The sequence below is a fragment of the Egretta garzetta genome, unplaced genomic scaffold, assembly GCF_000687185.1.
Source record: "Egretta garzetta isolate BGI_Z169 unplaced genomic scaffold, ASM68718v1 scaffold659, whole genome shotgun sequence".
In the NCBI taxonomy this organism is placed as follows: Eukaryota; Metazoa; Chordata; class Aves; order Pelecaniformes; family Ardeidae; genus Egretta; species Egretta garzetta.
The window spans coordinates 281,031-296,254 of NW_009260683.1; the positions used below are offsets into that span (position 1 = coordinate 281,031).

The window sequence follows — 15,224 nt, forward strand, 5'->3', positions numbered from 1 at the left end:
CAGTCAGCGATCTCTCATAGATCAGCTTTAAGTTACTCCTCTGCCCACTGTTTCCCTCTTGTCCCTTCCCAAAGGGCGCTCGCCCCCCACCCTCTGCTAGCTGATTTAATCTTTTTACTGAGCTGCCCGCACATCGCGTGCCTTTTGTTTTAAAAGTTAATGGTTGCTTGAAATCAGCTCTAGGAAAATAATGGAAATGCGGTTTGTTCTTAGGCTGCCCTACGGCGCACAGATGTCGTTCTGGAAGTTGGCCCAGGAACCGGTAACCTGACAGTAAAGATGCTAGAGAAAGTAAAAAAAGTAAGTCAGCGTCAATTTGCCCCCCTTTTCCCTCCCCAGCCCACCATTCTCCCAAGCTCAAACCACATTGTGGCGTAGACTATGGCAAACAGAAGGTTCTTCATCTGCCCAATTCAAATAAGGAGAATTGCTCTATGGATATTTTTCTTAATCTTTGCATAATTCCAGTGAATTTTTAGCTGCTCATGTGTATCTTGTGTACCGCTTTATCAAACTATATTGCTGTTACCCATTTACGTGGTAAATCTTGCATGTTTTGGGGGAAGGAGGAAGGTGCATAGCCTAACAGGGAGTTTTTAAGAATTATTTAAGCCTGTAGCAATAGATACATGGGGGTTTTAACCACTGAAATTTTATCCCCAAATGGAGGAATTGTATAAAGTTGCACTTCGTTTTCAGGTTATTGCTTGTGAAATCGACCCTAGACTTGTTGGTGAGCTTCAGAAGAGAGTCCAGGGCACGTAAGTATCAACTGTGGAAACAGTGAGCGCTGACAGCAGTGGAGCTGCTATGGCAAAAACTTTGGCCACGTGCTCCTCAGAGGATAACCACAGTGTATTTTCCCCCAGGTGTCTGGCAAACAAGCTTGAAATCAAGGTTGGAGATATCTTGAAAACAGACTTACCATTCTTTGATGCATGTGTGGCTAACTTGCCGTACCAGGTACAGGCTGAACAACATGGCAAAACTCTCTTTTAAACTGATAATAGCCCAGGAAGTATACTCACACTATTACTCTCTTCCTCAGATTTCTTCACCTTTTGTTTTCAAGTTGTTGCTTCACAGACCTTTTTTCAGGTATGTGGAAGAACATAGCTCTGTCTGACCTGAGAGAAAAACATAGCTTTAAAAATATTCCCAAAGAAATTTTTTTTAGTTCTTAGATACCATTTTGATGGATCAGAGCCACACCAAAATTATTCTGTAATATGAAAACTGCTGGTGCCTGGTAATGAGTTTTATGTCAGTGTATTAAGCATGAGGAGAAAATTTAGTCTTGGCATCAGTGAGCGTCCAGCTGATGAAAACAGGAGCTGCGCCTCTTTACACTAGCACTGTAACTGTTTGTTGTTCCAGGGATAAGTAGGACACTTGTAACATTTCAAATGCTTAGAAAGGAAGGGTGGAAAGGGTAGGATCGATCGGAGCCAAGAGATTTCCTGTTGTCTTGTCCAGAAATGTAACTGCCCAATTTGTGTGTTGTTTAGTATGTCAGCAGTGCTTCGTTTCTCTCACTGATGTTAGTGACACTGCTGGTCAATTTTTGGAGCTAGGAAGTTCGGATTTGAAGGCCTCATCATAGAATTATTTAAAATGATTTGTTACAGTCGGGCACAAAACTCTGATACTAGCCTCTGTCTCTTTGATCCTAATCCATTCAGCAGTATAGAGAATCAAATTCTACTGTAGCTTTAAGGACATTTAGATGGTTTCACCAAGTTCTGTGTTTGGTTTTGGGGTGGTTTTTTTAATGCACTCTGAGCTAATTAAGGCAGTTTGTTTATGAGAAACTTTGAAGCGCTGAGGCAAATCCTGTGTTTTCCAAGTGTGTTGGTCAGCTCCTGATGTAAAAGTTGATTACTTAGAATTCATTTTCCCAATTCTGTTACTCTCAGGTGTGCCATACTTATGTTTCAAAGGGAATTTGCACTTCGCTTGGTTGCCAAACCAGGAACTAAACTATACTGCAGACTATCCATTAATACCCAGTTACTAGCTCGAGTGGACCATCTGATGAAGGTACGTCATTCTGTGTTAGCCAACGGAGCTACCACAGGTAGAAGGATGTTTCCAGGGATGTGAGGACTTGCTGCTTATTCATGCAGCTGCCTGACTTCTGGCTTAACAGGTTGGAAAGAACAACTTCAGGCCTCCTCCCAAAGTTGAATCCAGCGTTGTCAGAATAGAGCCAAAGAACCCACCACCACCAATCAACTTCAAGGTGAGCATCGTATACTCCAGTAACAACATAACATACTAGTGATAATACTTACATTTCATTTTTCTTTTCACTCACTGCTCAGTTCCATGTGCTGTTTTCACTGCCAGGTACCAGCTATTCATTGGCATTGACATAATCCCAAAATACTTACTCCTCTGTTGATCAGGCTTGCGTTAAGACATTACCTGAAGGTGCCGCCATCAGTTCAGGTGCAGCTTCACTTACAGTATTTCTGACAAGACTGAGGTACCATCTTCATGTCAGTTGGGAGAGTTGCTAGTAATAACGTCCCTTTCATCCTGGTATATATCTCCCAGAGACCTTTCTGGCTGATGAATTCGTTGGTTATGATCTAGGAGAGGTCTTATCTTCAGACAAGAGTGTATAACCTCAGAAGACAGGTGTTACAGGAGAGTATTCTTAAAGTTAATTTTTAAAACGCTTTGATCTTCAGGCCCATTTCAGCCTTGCCCAAGGTTAGCCAGATTTTCTTCAAGTATCTGCCATCTCAGCACTTAAGATCTGGCCGATAGTGCCTAGGCACAAAAAAGAACAACTCGAAGGTTTTTGTGGTGAAGTATTTTTCTCCTCCATTTTTATTGCTTTGTCCAAGACAGGACTGGCTTTGTGGTGTTTAGAAAGATAATTTCCTGAAAGATTTTTCTTTGTGGTCAGTATTGTTGTGAAATTGTCAGTGGTGACTGTTCTTGTTTGTAGTAGCTGTTCCTTTCTGTAAATTCTGAAATTTTTCATTTCAGGAGTGGGATGGTCTGGTAAGGATAGCCTTTGTTAGGAAAAACAAGACACTCTCCGCAGCATTTAAGTAAGTAACTTCTATTAAGGGAAATCTTTTTGAAGTTTGAGAGTCCGACCAGTTAACCATTTTTTTGTACAAGTGCGTAGGAGTGTTATGTGCATTCCAGCACAGTCTGGGATAAATCATGATGGAATATTTATGCTGAGGTCACAAGCTGTTTCTTTTAGAAGAAAACTAGGCAGCTTTTTAAAAATAACAGCTCTGTTTTTTATAGTGAAGATTAACAACCAAGCAAAAAAACCCCCTAGTTAAAGCTCAGTTTTCATTCTAAACTTGTCTTTCTTTCAGGTCCAGTGCTGTAGAGCAGTTGCTGGATCATAATTACCGAATTCACTGTTCCTTACATAATACAGTAAGTTCCTTTTTAATATATTACATTCTATTTCTGTGTACCGTGACCTACATGCTGACTTTTCTGAGAGTAAAAAATTAATACTGAAAAGCTTAACATGTTAAAAGTTTTTCCGAGAGAGTTTGAGGGAGCAAGGAACCTAGCTCTTTTCTTAAAAAGAAATCTAAAAGGGTCACTAAATTACAGTGAAAAGGCTGAAAGCCGAGTATGTTATTAATGTATCAGCTGTACAAGTCTCAAGGACTTTTACTCATCTACTAAGAATCTAGTAAGAACACTTTTCATGTCTGCTTCGCAATACTGTTGTGATTAATTTATAGTGACTGAGCTGAGGTATAAAAATACAGATGTAAGAATGGAAGAACACAATAATCCATACAAGAAAAAATACGACTTATTTCTATCATGTGGAACAAGAACTAATCTAAAAGCAAGAACAGAATAGATTATTTAAATGAACCTTTTTCAATACTATGAATAGAAAATTAATTTGTATCCTATCTTCCATTGACAGGAAATACCTGAAAACTTCAAAATTTCAGAGAAAATACAGTCCGTCCTAAAAAATACAGGTTACTCTGAAAAACGAGCCCGTTCGATGGATATAGATGACTTCATTAGGTATTTTTTTTTGTCTTTATGCCTTCCTTTTACGCTTCTTCAAATTCTGTAACTCTCTAGTACAGATTAGTATTGGGTTACACAGGAACAGCATGAACTCTTCTTTTCCTCTCAGTACCAGAAACCTCTTGCTTTCAGTCCTGAACATGAACAAACGCTTAAACCCTATATATACTTTTTAACTGCTGGTTACAATATTGAGAAGCAACTAGCTAAAGATCCCCATTTCTGGTATTTGTGTACTAGACCCTTCTATGTCTCCTCTCAATATGGCTTTAGTAATGGAATTAATTATTATAATTTTCCTGGAGACTTACACAGCCTTTCTCTGGCTGTCTGTCTTCAGGATTAGGCCTTAGTCTATAGCAAAATTTGGAAATTCGAGTAATTAGCATCTATATTCTGCTCTTACTTCTTGCCAGTTAAAGTGGCAACAGGAATCCTCTCCAAATTAAGATAAAAATTCCTAGCCGTTTCTCAGTGTGACAATACATACGGCTACTGCTCTTTAAAGAAACGTAGTAAACCTGGTAGGCTGCAGTGTAATGGAACTGCACTGAAAATACACCTGCATCTCTAAAATGGCAACTTTGCCAGTAACTTCTAGTTTAAAATTTGTAACAATTCTTCATGGCAGTTAAACAGCGATGGCTGCTTTCGTGCTATTTTCGTATGTTCTTTGCCAGCCAGCATGGCTTAGAAACACCTTGAGCTGAAGTATAAATTAGTAGATACAGTAATGTAAATATTCTACTCTTTCAGACTGCTGCATGGCTTCAATTCAGAAGGCATCCACTTCTCATAGGCTCTGCCAGAAGAATGAAAGATGTTCTGTGTTCTGTCGCCAAAGTCTTACCTAAGCCAGAGCGACAGCAGTGGGACAAGCTCCTATCGCAAAAGCAGTGAACAGAATACGGCATACGCACTCTGGTTCTCAGTAAAACCTTACATGCAGTTTTATCACAGATAGTAGGCAAGAAGCTGCCGCTTTGTATTTTAAAAGCGACAAATTCTTTCACAACTGAAGTGAGTTGCTGGACTTCCACATGACTGTATTTTTAAATATACCCAATAACATGGACTGATGCTGCCTCATTGAAATCTGTGTTCTCTGATCATGGACATCAGTCTATTCAGTCTGTACTGTATCTCACCACATTCTTGCACAATACTCAACAGTACAACGCGTAAGTCTGGTCTGGGCAACAAAAACAGAGTTGTAGTCATTCCATTTGTTTGGGATTTGGGGGGGGGGGTGTTGTTTGTTTTAAAGTGTATTTAAACACGGTCTCTTCCATTTGTCCTCTGCATTCCAAGTCTGTCAGTAATCCCAGTAACCGTTTCTCAGAAACAAGAGCATTTATCTTCTGGGCTCGCTATCATTTACAAAACACTGAGGTTCCTGAAACTACCACTGTCATCTCCTTTACCCCCTTCTTACTGCCATCTGCAGGAACCAGCAGAAAATTACTGAAGGGCCACTGCTCATTAGCATGGACAGAAGGGGGTTTTTTTGGTCAACTGTAAATTCAAGCAGCTATTTTTCTAAGAAAACTACTTTACCCTTCAAGGCAAGGAGTAGTTTTAGCATAGATCAAAGCTTTTGCATGCCTGTGTCCTGACAGAAAGACTTACTGAAGTGTCTTAATACGGTTTGGATTACATTAATTACTAAGGACAAGGCAGAGTTTTCCCAAGGAAGCTTGCTTTAACTCTGCACAGCAGCTGTCAAAAGAAAAAATACACTTTGGTCTATCTTAGGGTTTAGGGAAATGGTAGTTATTAACTCTGCAGCTTCATGCAGGGGTGAGGGTGTGACTCTGTGTATTAACTACCCTAAGTCATTTTTTCATGTATAGCGTATCTCTTTCTATAAGACCACAGTAAGTGGAGAAGAGGCAAATTAGCAAAAACTACTCAGATGGTAGTAACTTCATGTTATATGCATCCAATGTCGATGCTTCAGAAGTCGTTGATTGAGAAACATGTACAGAAACATGTACTTGAATTTGCAGGCATCTTGAGAGATTGTCTTTAGAAACAGAATTGCTCATTTATTTTATAACTTAATGATTCTAACGCTGCTTCACTGCATATAGCACCAGTTGTGAGTGAGGTCAGTAGCCACAGCAATATGCACAGACCAATACAGAAGGAACAAGCGCTGGAGATCTGTGTCGCGCTTCCTTAACGCTTTCGTTTTACAAGACAGGAATAAAGATGAGCTTGTCTGAGTCCTGTTCGAGTATTCCAGTCCATCACAGCGACGGGCTACAGGAATTCAAGTGCTGTAACCACTGCGTGGTTGATCCTCACTGCTTCAGTATCGGTGTATATCTGACCTTTACAGCAGGCTCTGTAAGAAAGGCTGTCTCTTAACGTTACCCCTGCAAGTAGACGCAATTTCAGCTTGTATCTGCAACCTGACAGGACATGTGCCACTTACAAGGCTTCATAAAAAGCTGCTGAAATCTCACCGTCCATCCTGTCCTCTTTGGTACCTGCTGTAAACCACAGCCTGGCTGTGGCTCAAGGCTCACATGGAGGAATAGGAGGGAAGCTGCTATTCCTTGTGTAGGACATCTCTATCTTCAGAGGCTTTTTAGAAAGTAAGATTTCTCTTTCTCAAAGCTGCTCAGGTTTGAAGAAACCTTCTGATTTTATACGATAACCTGTACTGTCACCTGCTACAAAAGCTGCTGCCTTCTGTTCCGTGGGTTTTTTTTTCTTTTGTGATGGATGACATTCTTAAATGCTGAGAAAGATGTGGGATGTTTCTTTTAAAACCTGCTGCAAAACTAAAGTCAGGGCAGCGCTCTGGGGAACTTCTTCCTATATGACAAATTTGTACAGAAGAGTTAGCTCCAGAAGTAAATATTCTGAAATCGGAGGCCTTTTCAAAAGCATAACTCCCACGTGCTTACACAGTAAAACCCTTCCCAAAGCACAACAGAACTTTCATAGAAGTAAATTCTCATCTGTTATTCATTTAATAGCTTAATTTATTAAACACATTATGTAAAATCTACATTGTTTCAGTTTTCATGTTTACACACAGGAGGATTTTTTTTTTTTTTTTTTTTAACTATCATGTGACAAGAGCTTCCCATAGCCTACTTCCCTATGGGAGATACAAACATTAAACACTACAAGAATTTCTGGCTCATTTAACTCTCTTTTCATTGCCTTCCCTTTATTTTCCCATTGCCTTCATGCCTGGCACAAACAAACAGGCTTGTATTTCAAAAGTAATTTTTAAACAGTTCCAAGGGAAAGTCTGCTGATACGAACTCCTGGAAACAGGGAGAACTCCTAGAGAGGTCTACAATTCTTCATTTGACAAGAAGTTCTTACATGAAAGGTCAATCTTTTTTGGATACTGACTTGCAAAAATAACTTGAGTGCCACCATCTAAAAAGTGCTGATATACATGGCGTCATTTGTGAGAATTCAGGTACTTGTGGGATTTCTACTAGCACTAGGTAGAGGTATTGTGCAAAACCCTCAAATGATGCAATTTCACCCCACTTTTCAGCTGCTGGCACTGTACAAAGGGAAAAATAGGTATTAGCTACTTTTTTTTTAAAGCAACAGAGCTACTCAAACTACCTGCAAACTACGGTTAATGTACATGTAAGTTTGTCATGCATCAAAAGCCAAATTTTAACAGTATGTGAAAGGCCAATATGTATGTATTTAGCTGGATCCCTGGACTTTGACAGTTATCCTATGCATACGCAGAGGTCAGATCGTACCTTTACTCTTGACAGCATTATCACACCATACCACATACTGTATATCTAAGATACAACTCTCCTCAGTACTTAAAACATTACCCTTTATTATACATCGACTAATTTATATTTTTGTTTTTTTGTTCTGGTGGTTTTTTGTTTTTGCTTTTTAATTACAGATAAAATGTTAGAATTATATAACCATTCTTTATGGTATTCAAATAAATCTAGATTCCAGATTTTTTACAAGAAGGATGGAATGTCCAGCTGTTTGTCCACTCTAACAGCTCTTGCAGTTCCTGTTCAAATGATATGGCACATCCTGTGAAATGAAACTAGCCACCAAAAAAAAAAAAATAGTAATTTCATAACACTTTAAAAATGTACACAGTCTAAAAGTAATTTATATTGACAAATAAGGAATGTTGCTTATTAAGGCTGTGCTTCGGAAAGAGGATGTTTAGGGTTAAGTGGCCTTCATCAAGGCACAGAATGGGCAGAGGTAAGCACAGCTGTCTGTAGAAGAGAAGTTACATACAACCACTAGTGAGGTGTGCATGCACGCAAACACAATTTAAAACTGCACAGCTGGTCTTTGTAACAAAACTGAACACAGTCAAAAGGAAATACTGTGACTTTTTAGTAGCCACAGTTTTACTTCATTATTAAAAACATGGCAAATATTTCCAAACAAAATTCACAATTTGAATAAATGAAGTGTTTTAAACAAAGTGCTTCACAGATCTGAACCCTGCATGGTTGTGCTGTCTGGTCTAGAAGCATTTTGTAGACATCATAGGAGCATTTCACACAAAACTCAAAATGTCATTCAGGTGAATAAGAAACAGGACATTTCCACAGACATTTCTGATGTTTTTACACTTTCAAGTAGTTGAGTTCTTGCGGCCACTGGGTTTTGTAACAAATGTGTGCTACAGCAGTACAGGTTTGTGGATTCCTTTAGCAGCAAAGGCCCTTTCAAAGGGCACGGGGTCTTTTCGGGTTGATCTGTTTACTGGCCTGTTCCTCCTCTTGTAGAGCTGCCCGGAAAGATTTCACTTTATCTTTAAATGAAAAAGAAAGAATGAATACCGATATGCCTGTGCTTAACACAGATCTTGAACCTAAGCCCTGATGCTCCACATCCTGGTCCTAATGCACAGCAAAGAACATTCCTCCACAAAAATAGCTGATGCTACAAACTGCAAGAGGATTGAGATAAGCTTAAATTCAATACTCACCATACAAAGAAGTTGCTTAGCAACTTAGTCCCTTCTTAGATGCTACCCCTGTCTCTAGGCAGGATAGGTTTGGAAACTGCACAGTTGCATTTCCTGCATGTGACCTGTTCACACTTAAATTCTGCTTCTAACTTACAGAGTATAGGGAGATACACACCACATACATCCTCCTCTTCCTTCCCACCCTTAGAGGCACACAAAATTGTATTTAGTGTACAGTCAGTCACTTCTGTACATTCCAAAACCCAGCAGCATACATTCTACTCCCTCGTTTTTCTATGAATGTGAAAAGCGTTTGTGATTAAGTTTTGGAAGTTATTCACCATAAATAGATAAAAGCATCATTAATTTGTTTCATCATAACTGTAACAAGAATGGGAGAACCTGAGAAAAGCAGCATGGCATCCTTTCATATTTCTATTCCTGTCCCCCTCCATTCATCAGTAATATGCCCAAGAATGGGAAGAAGGAAACCAAAGTGACAGCATAAAGATGTCAGTCCCAGAGTGACAGGAATAAAAGCTGAAATACTCAGTGATCATTATGTACCATGAGCAGAACACCAAAGATAACAGAAGATACTGGGAGAAAGAATTGTTCACAGTTCTTGCCCCCTGTAAAGCTATGCATGCTGCCTCTAAAGGTGCAAGGACCTCTTAGATAGCCTTCACCTCCAGTATCTTGTTTCAAAAGCAATACCTAGTAACTTTTCGAAGAACAGGGAGTCACCTAACTGTTTTTTCACTGCTAGTGTCTCAAATTGTCTTCTTCTGAAGAGGAAGCCATCATCCATAGAAAGCAAAGGAACATACCTCCAGTTCTTTGCTAAAGTATACTGGTGCCAATGCATGCTTACAAGGCAAGCAGGACACATCTGATTTGCTTGATGTATTCTTCTAACTTACAGCAGATACTCAGACTGAGTAAAAAGTAAGATTTTATCTTACAAGGTGTTTTCTAACACAGATTAGAAAAAAACAAACCGCACCCCCCCCCCTCAGCCCCCAACCCCACCAGTAGAGCATGCCTGCTGGAGTCCAAATAGTTACAGAAACGAAAATGAAAAATGCATCTCCATGAAGTACCCAAGCTCACAAGCTCATTTTAGAAGACAAGTGGAAGAGTCAATTTTGGGCACTAAGAATTATCTGCAGTTTGTTTTTCAACAAAGAGAGGCTAACAAAATTAAGGCAGAAAGGCTGCTGAAGAGAAAAGTAATCTAACAAGCAGGCTACTCAGAGCTTGATGCCACTCTTAAGCACAGTCTTAAAAATGACAGCAGGCTCCCTGCTACACTACAGAAGGCAACAGAGCAGGAACTGGGAGTTCCTCCTCCTTTTTCCTCATTGCATTACCTTCTTTTTTTCATATGGTTAATTGGGATTTTCTTTTTCCTTCCTTCATTGTTTTGGAACAAAGGAAAAGAAAAGGAAAGTTGCAGGATCTGACTTATACTTCCTGGAGGTAAAGCAGAAATTTTTCCTTTAAACTAAGATGAACTGAGCACAGATGTGAACTTGTTCTTAGGCAGCAGCATACATGTTCCTTCCACAAGATGTTGCAGGGCAGCATAAGGGGAAAAAAGACCCTAAAACATAACCACATTCTTTTTTTTCTCCTCATTATTACTGCTGGTCTCCATGGCTTACGAAAACACACTGCTAATAATGCACACAAAAGTGATTAAAAGAAATCTACCTCTAAGTTCGGTGAGAATATCAATTTTTTGCTCTAGAATTGCTTCAAGTTGGGTAGCGTAAGAATCCACATCGTAGTCTACTTCTTCTGTCATCTCAAGAAGAGCTTTTTCATCTTCCAGCCATCTAATAGTTTCCTAGGTAAAGGTTAAAAAAGCCAATTAAAGACATCAGCAAAGTTTCAAGACAAGTTTCAAGACAAAGAGCTGAATTAGACCTTTCCTCAAGATGACCACACTTTTACTGTCTGATCGCTTCAATGAAACAGATTTCAATCAATGAGTATTATCATAGTGTCATTACTACAGTCAAGGAGCCAAGATAATTCTGTCCGTAATCAAAACCAGTTTTGGGAGAAGCTGTATAAAACAAGAGCTATTATAAGCTCACTATTGTGTAAGCTAACTCCCCAGATAGGTAAGAGTACAGCTAAGATTGGTTAAAGCAGCTCTTAGGCATCTTTGCATGCCGAATTTTAAAAAAAAAAAAAAAAAAAGGGGGGGGAAAAGGGGAGAAAAAAAAAAAGGAAAAAAAAAAAGTCTTGCAGCAAAGAAATGCAACCAGGACCTTAAAGCTTACAGAACCATGCAAAGCTGTGATCAGGAGAACTGATCCCATTGGAAATGCTTTGATTTTAAAACTGTCATTCTAGGCATGGTAGGCCTGAAATACTAAGATTAAGTCTTTCCCTCTGTGCTCAGAAGCCCAAGTAATACTGAAAGCATCATCCAAACTCCATGTATGTTTTTTGGCTTTCAGGACAGATGGGGCTCACATTGGGATAGGAGTCATCTCATCTAATGTAAACTCCTACATCCAAGACACAAAGGAAGACCAACACTTTTAGAGCACAATTCGTTCCATTGATCTATTTTAGACATTTTTGTTAGGAACGGATGTTTTGTATCAGCAGTTTCCAGGAGAAAGCTGACAGAAGACAACTTCTGCCTGGTAGACCTGTATTGGTGCAGCCCACCTCCACCCACAGCATAAACTAACAAGCCGTGCTGTGAACCAAGGGAGCTGAGGCTTGGACACATTTCCTTCCAGTGACTGCTGGCAGGAGCAGCATCTCTAGTAGAAGGACAGATGGACACACAGAGGCAGTAGCATCTAGAACCAGTGCAGCTTGTCTCTCCAGAAGTTGCAAGCATGAGGACACAGCTATGGCATATGGCATATGACTTTCACACTTCTGTACATTTTACTTCAGGGCTAGTGTTTCATAATAACTAAATCTCTGCAACTGTTGTAAAATGTGTTATGCAGCATCCTACTGTATTATAAACACACATCAATGTTCCACTAGGTTAGACTCCTAAATTGAGGAGATGTGTGTATTCCCTACAGTTTTAATGCTCTGCTGTTCTCTTGCAGCAGACCTGCCTAATGGACTGCCTGCCTAAAGACTCTACGGTTACGAACAGAAGCAACTCACATTTCCTTCTGAAAACTAATTAACTCATTACTACAATTTATGTTGTGAATGTAAAAGGCTCCGTGGCACTGCCCAGCGTTACACTGCATGGGCGGTATTCCTTCCAAAGTCCCTGAGTAATAGCAAGTGAAAACCTTTATGTATCTTTGAATCGGAAGCAAACAGGCAGTTAGAAATACACGTCTCTTCTGGATCTCAGTACCTCAGAGGGAGATGTCACAAAAGGATACTCAGATGATATACTTGGAGGGAGTATTGCGGTATCTCAGAGGGAGATCACCAAACAGAATTGGTACTGGTAGAGACGTTACTATTAATTGCCAGCTCTGGCATAGGAATATTGCCATGGATTAGACAGTGAAATTGAAAATTTCAAAACCAATCTGAATAAACTCCCTGCAACTAGAAAAAAAAACACAGTCACTAATGCTGGAAAGGGACCACAAAAGAAAATATCATTAATAGTAGAAATAGCAAAAAGAAAACAGCAACTTTTCTTACTATGAACAGAGTCCATTTCGGAATGTTTGTTGAGAAGAAAAGGAAAATTTTGGGGATGATACAGAAATAGCCATCTCTTTCATCACAGGGACAAAGATTAGTGGTTATGGGATTTGTCCCTGTTTGTTTGCTACAATGGGCTTAGCATAATAGAACAATATAGAAATCTTTGACAGCAGAGGAATGACCAGATGATATCCTACATCTTTGAGTGCACACTTTCTTTGGGAAAACCTGAATTCCTGGATTAGGATAAAACAAAGTAGAGCTCCATCTTTTACCTGGAAGACAGCCCTGTGGTCTTCTACTACTTGCTCTTCCATTTCCACCATTTGTGACACAGCTTCATGGAAAGTAAACAACTGCGGAGAAACCTCCTCTTCCTAAAAACAACAGTTAAGCTTGTTAGTCTGGAAAGAACTGTGGCTACAAGAAATACATTGAATGTGAACCCTCTGATCACAGGACACAAAGCAAAAATGCAGAAGGCAGAATCTGTAAAAAACAGATTTTAATACTTCTAACAAGAAAATCTCCAGAAATGAGTGCAGAGGGCAATAAATTCAAAATGTTCACCGAATTAAATTTAATTCACATTCACTAAAAATTTCCACCCACTAATCCTAGTGAATACCGGAAAACAGAACATTTCACATTAAAAAAACAAGTTAAAATAGTGGGAAGAAGAAGGGAAGAATACTGTTCTCTAGTTGGTTTTAATGCCTACAGAAAACTCTGTTTTTCTATCAGGGCTTTTTGTTGTGCATACTGCAATAGAGAGACAATAATTTTCAAAAGCAGAGAACAGCAATTACATTCAATACATTTCAGGAAATCAAAATTAAATTAATCCTTTGGAAAAAAAGTGGAATAAATGTAAAATGAGAAATCTAAAATGTACGTCTTGATTAATACATTAGAAGAATACACAACATGGGTTTACAAATGCCATGGTTTAACCCCAGCTGGCAACTAAGCACCACGCAGCCGCTCGCTCACTCCCCCCACAAGGGGATGGGGGAGAGAATCAGAAGAGTAAAAGTAAGAAAACTCATGGGTTGAGACAAAGACAGTTTAATAGGGAAAGCAAAAGCCGTGCACGCAAGCAAAGCAAAGAAAGGAATTCGATCACCACTTCCCATGGGCAGGCAGGGGCTCAGCCATCCCCAGGGAAGCAGGGCTCCATCACGCCTAACGGTGACTTGGGAAGACAAACATTGTCACTCCAAATATCCCTCCTTTCTTCTTCTTCCCCCAGCTTTATATGCTGAGCATGATGTTCTATGGTCTGGAATAGCCCTTGGGCCAGTTTGGGTCAGCCGTCCTGGCCGTGTCCCCTCCCAGCTCCTTGTGCACCTGGCAGAGCTGAGAGCTGAGAAGTCCTTGGCAGTTTTAGCACTACCCAGCAATAACTAAACCATCAGTGTGTTATCAACATTCTTCTAGTACTAAATCCAAAACACAGCACCATACCAACTACTAGGAAGAAAATTAACTCTGTCCCAGATGAAACCAGGACAACAAACTACGGCAAATAGGGCTTCTGTAGAAATGAACAGTTAATAATTAAAGGAGAAAGTGCTAGGTAGGCTGTAACTGATGTTTTAGGAAGACAGTATAGTTCCTTATACAATGCCTTCGAAATCTTTTTTGAAACATATCATAAAGCTTAATTTCATTCCACATGACCAATGAAAAAGTATGATATGAAAGTATATCCATCTGGAAGGACTAGGAAACTCTAGGAACCACTGGTATGCTCTTACAAAATAGAGTCAGTTACTAAAATGAGAAATATATCAGACACCATGAAGAGGTGTCTGAGAAGGCAGAGAGACTTACAAAAAGTAAGTTTTCATAGTAAGGATTTGTCTTTTCTATCTTTCATCAGCATGTTTAGAAATCAAGTTTTAATCCCTGTTGAACATTCAAGGAATCAGGACTAGAGCTGATAATCAGCAATGAGGGGAAAATGCCCTTCAGAAGGCGGTTCTCATCTCCCCACTCCTGCAGCCCAGGAAGACACACTGGGAACATGGCATGGCTCTCTCCCAGACAGCGCACTGGGGTTTCACCCTGTGAAAATCAGGGTGTTGGGAAGAGGAATGATGGATAGCCGGATTGCGTAACACAGAGAAAGGCAAACCCACTTGAAATGGGTATTGCATGCAGGGAAAATAATGCTCAAAAACACAAGAGTGTTAAATAAAACAGATGAGTGTCCTGGGATACTTCTAACTGCCTAAAAAAATACGAAGCTGTACTGGAAAAAATGCACACTAATGAATGCCAGAGCCTAGAGCAGACCCTGCCTAGGTATTTCTTCACAGAAAGGGTTGTCAGGCTTTGGAATGGGCTGCTCAGGGAGTCGAGTCCTCATCCCTGGAGGTATTTAAAAGAAGGATAGATGAAGTGCTTAGGGACATGGTTTAGTGGTGGGATGGCAGGGTTGGGTTAACGGTTGGACTTGATGATCTTAAAGGTCTTTTCCAACCTAAATGATTCTATGATTAAAAGCCCTAATCAGCAAGGAAGATAAAGAAAAGTAAAACATTCCCCTCTTACCCTTCAAGAAGTATTT

General features: G+C 39.7%; 2 protein-coding genes across 4 annotated transcripts in view; one reads left to right on the forward strand and one right to left on the reverse strand.

Annotated features, from left to right (window-relative positions):
* Positions 1 to 186: 186 nt before the first annotated feature.
* DIMT1 (DIMT1 rRNA methyltransferase and ribosome maturation factor) lies at positions 187 to 5,249 on the forward strand. Its single transcript, XM_035901202.1, has 10 exons — positions 187 to 300; positions 700 to 761; positions 870 to 963; positions 1,049 to 1,098; positions 1,917 to 2,040; positions 2,150 to 2,242; positions 3,001 to 3,065; positions 3,348 to 3,411; positions 3,926 to 4,032; positions 4,795 to 5,249. The coding sequence occupies exons 1-10, from the start codon at positions 280 to 282 to the stop codon at positions 4,835 to 4,837; spliced, it is 723 nt and encodes a 240-aa protein (XP_035757095.1). The 5' UTR covers positions 187 to 279; the 3' UTR covers positions 4,838 to 5,249.
* Positions 5,250 to 7,110: 1,861 nt separating this feature from the next.
* KIF2A (kinesin family member 2A) overlaps positions 7,111 to 15,224 on the reverse strand; it is a 41,460-nt gene continuing 33,346 nt past the window's right edge. For all 3 annotated transcript variants that reach the window (XM_009645811.2, XM_009645809.2, XM_009645808.2), the window contains 3 exons: positions 12,925 to 13,026; positions 10,706 to 10,841; positions 7,111 to 8,830 (listed from right to left, as the gene is read on the reverse strand). In XM_009645811.2, the coding sequence (XP_009644106.1) occupies positions 8,745 to 8,830; positions 10,706 to 10,841; positions 12,925 to 13,026 (324 nt within the window). In that variant the 3' untranslated portion in view covers positions 7,111 to 8,744. The remainder of the gene's footprint in view (positions 8,831 to 10,705; positions 10,842 to 12,924; positions 13,027 to 15,224) is intronic.

Bases quoted from the DNA above. Each gene is read 5' to 3' on its own strand.
- DIMT1 (XM_035901202.1), top strand. From the start codon at position 280: ATGCTAGAGAAAGTAAAAAAA. The intron at 301-699 runs GTAAGTCAGCGT...CTTCGTTTTCAG, and splicing joins TGCTAGAGAAAGTAAAAAAA to GTTATTGCTTGTGAAATCGA. The intron at 762-869 runs GTAAGTATCAAC...ATTTTCCCCCAG, and splicing joins CAGAAGAGAGTCCAGGGCAC to GTGTCTGGCAAACAAGCTTG.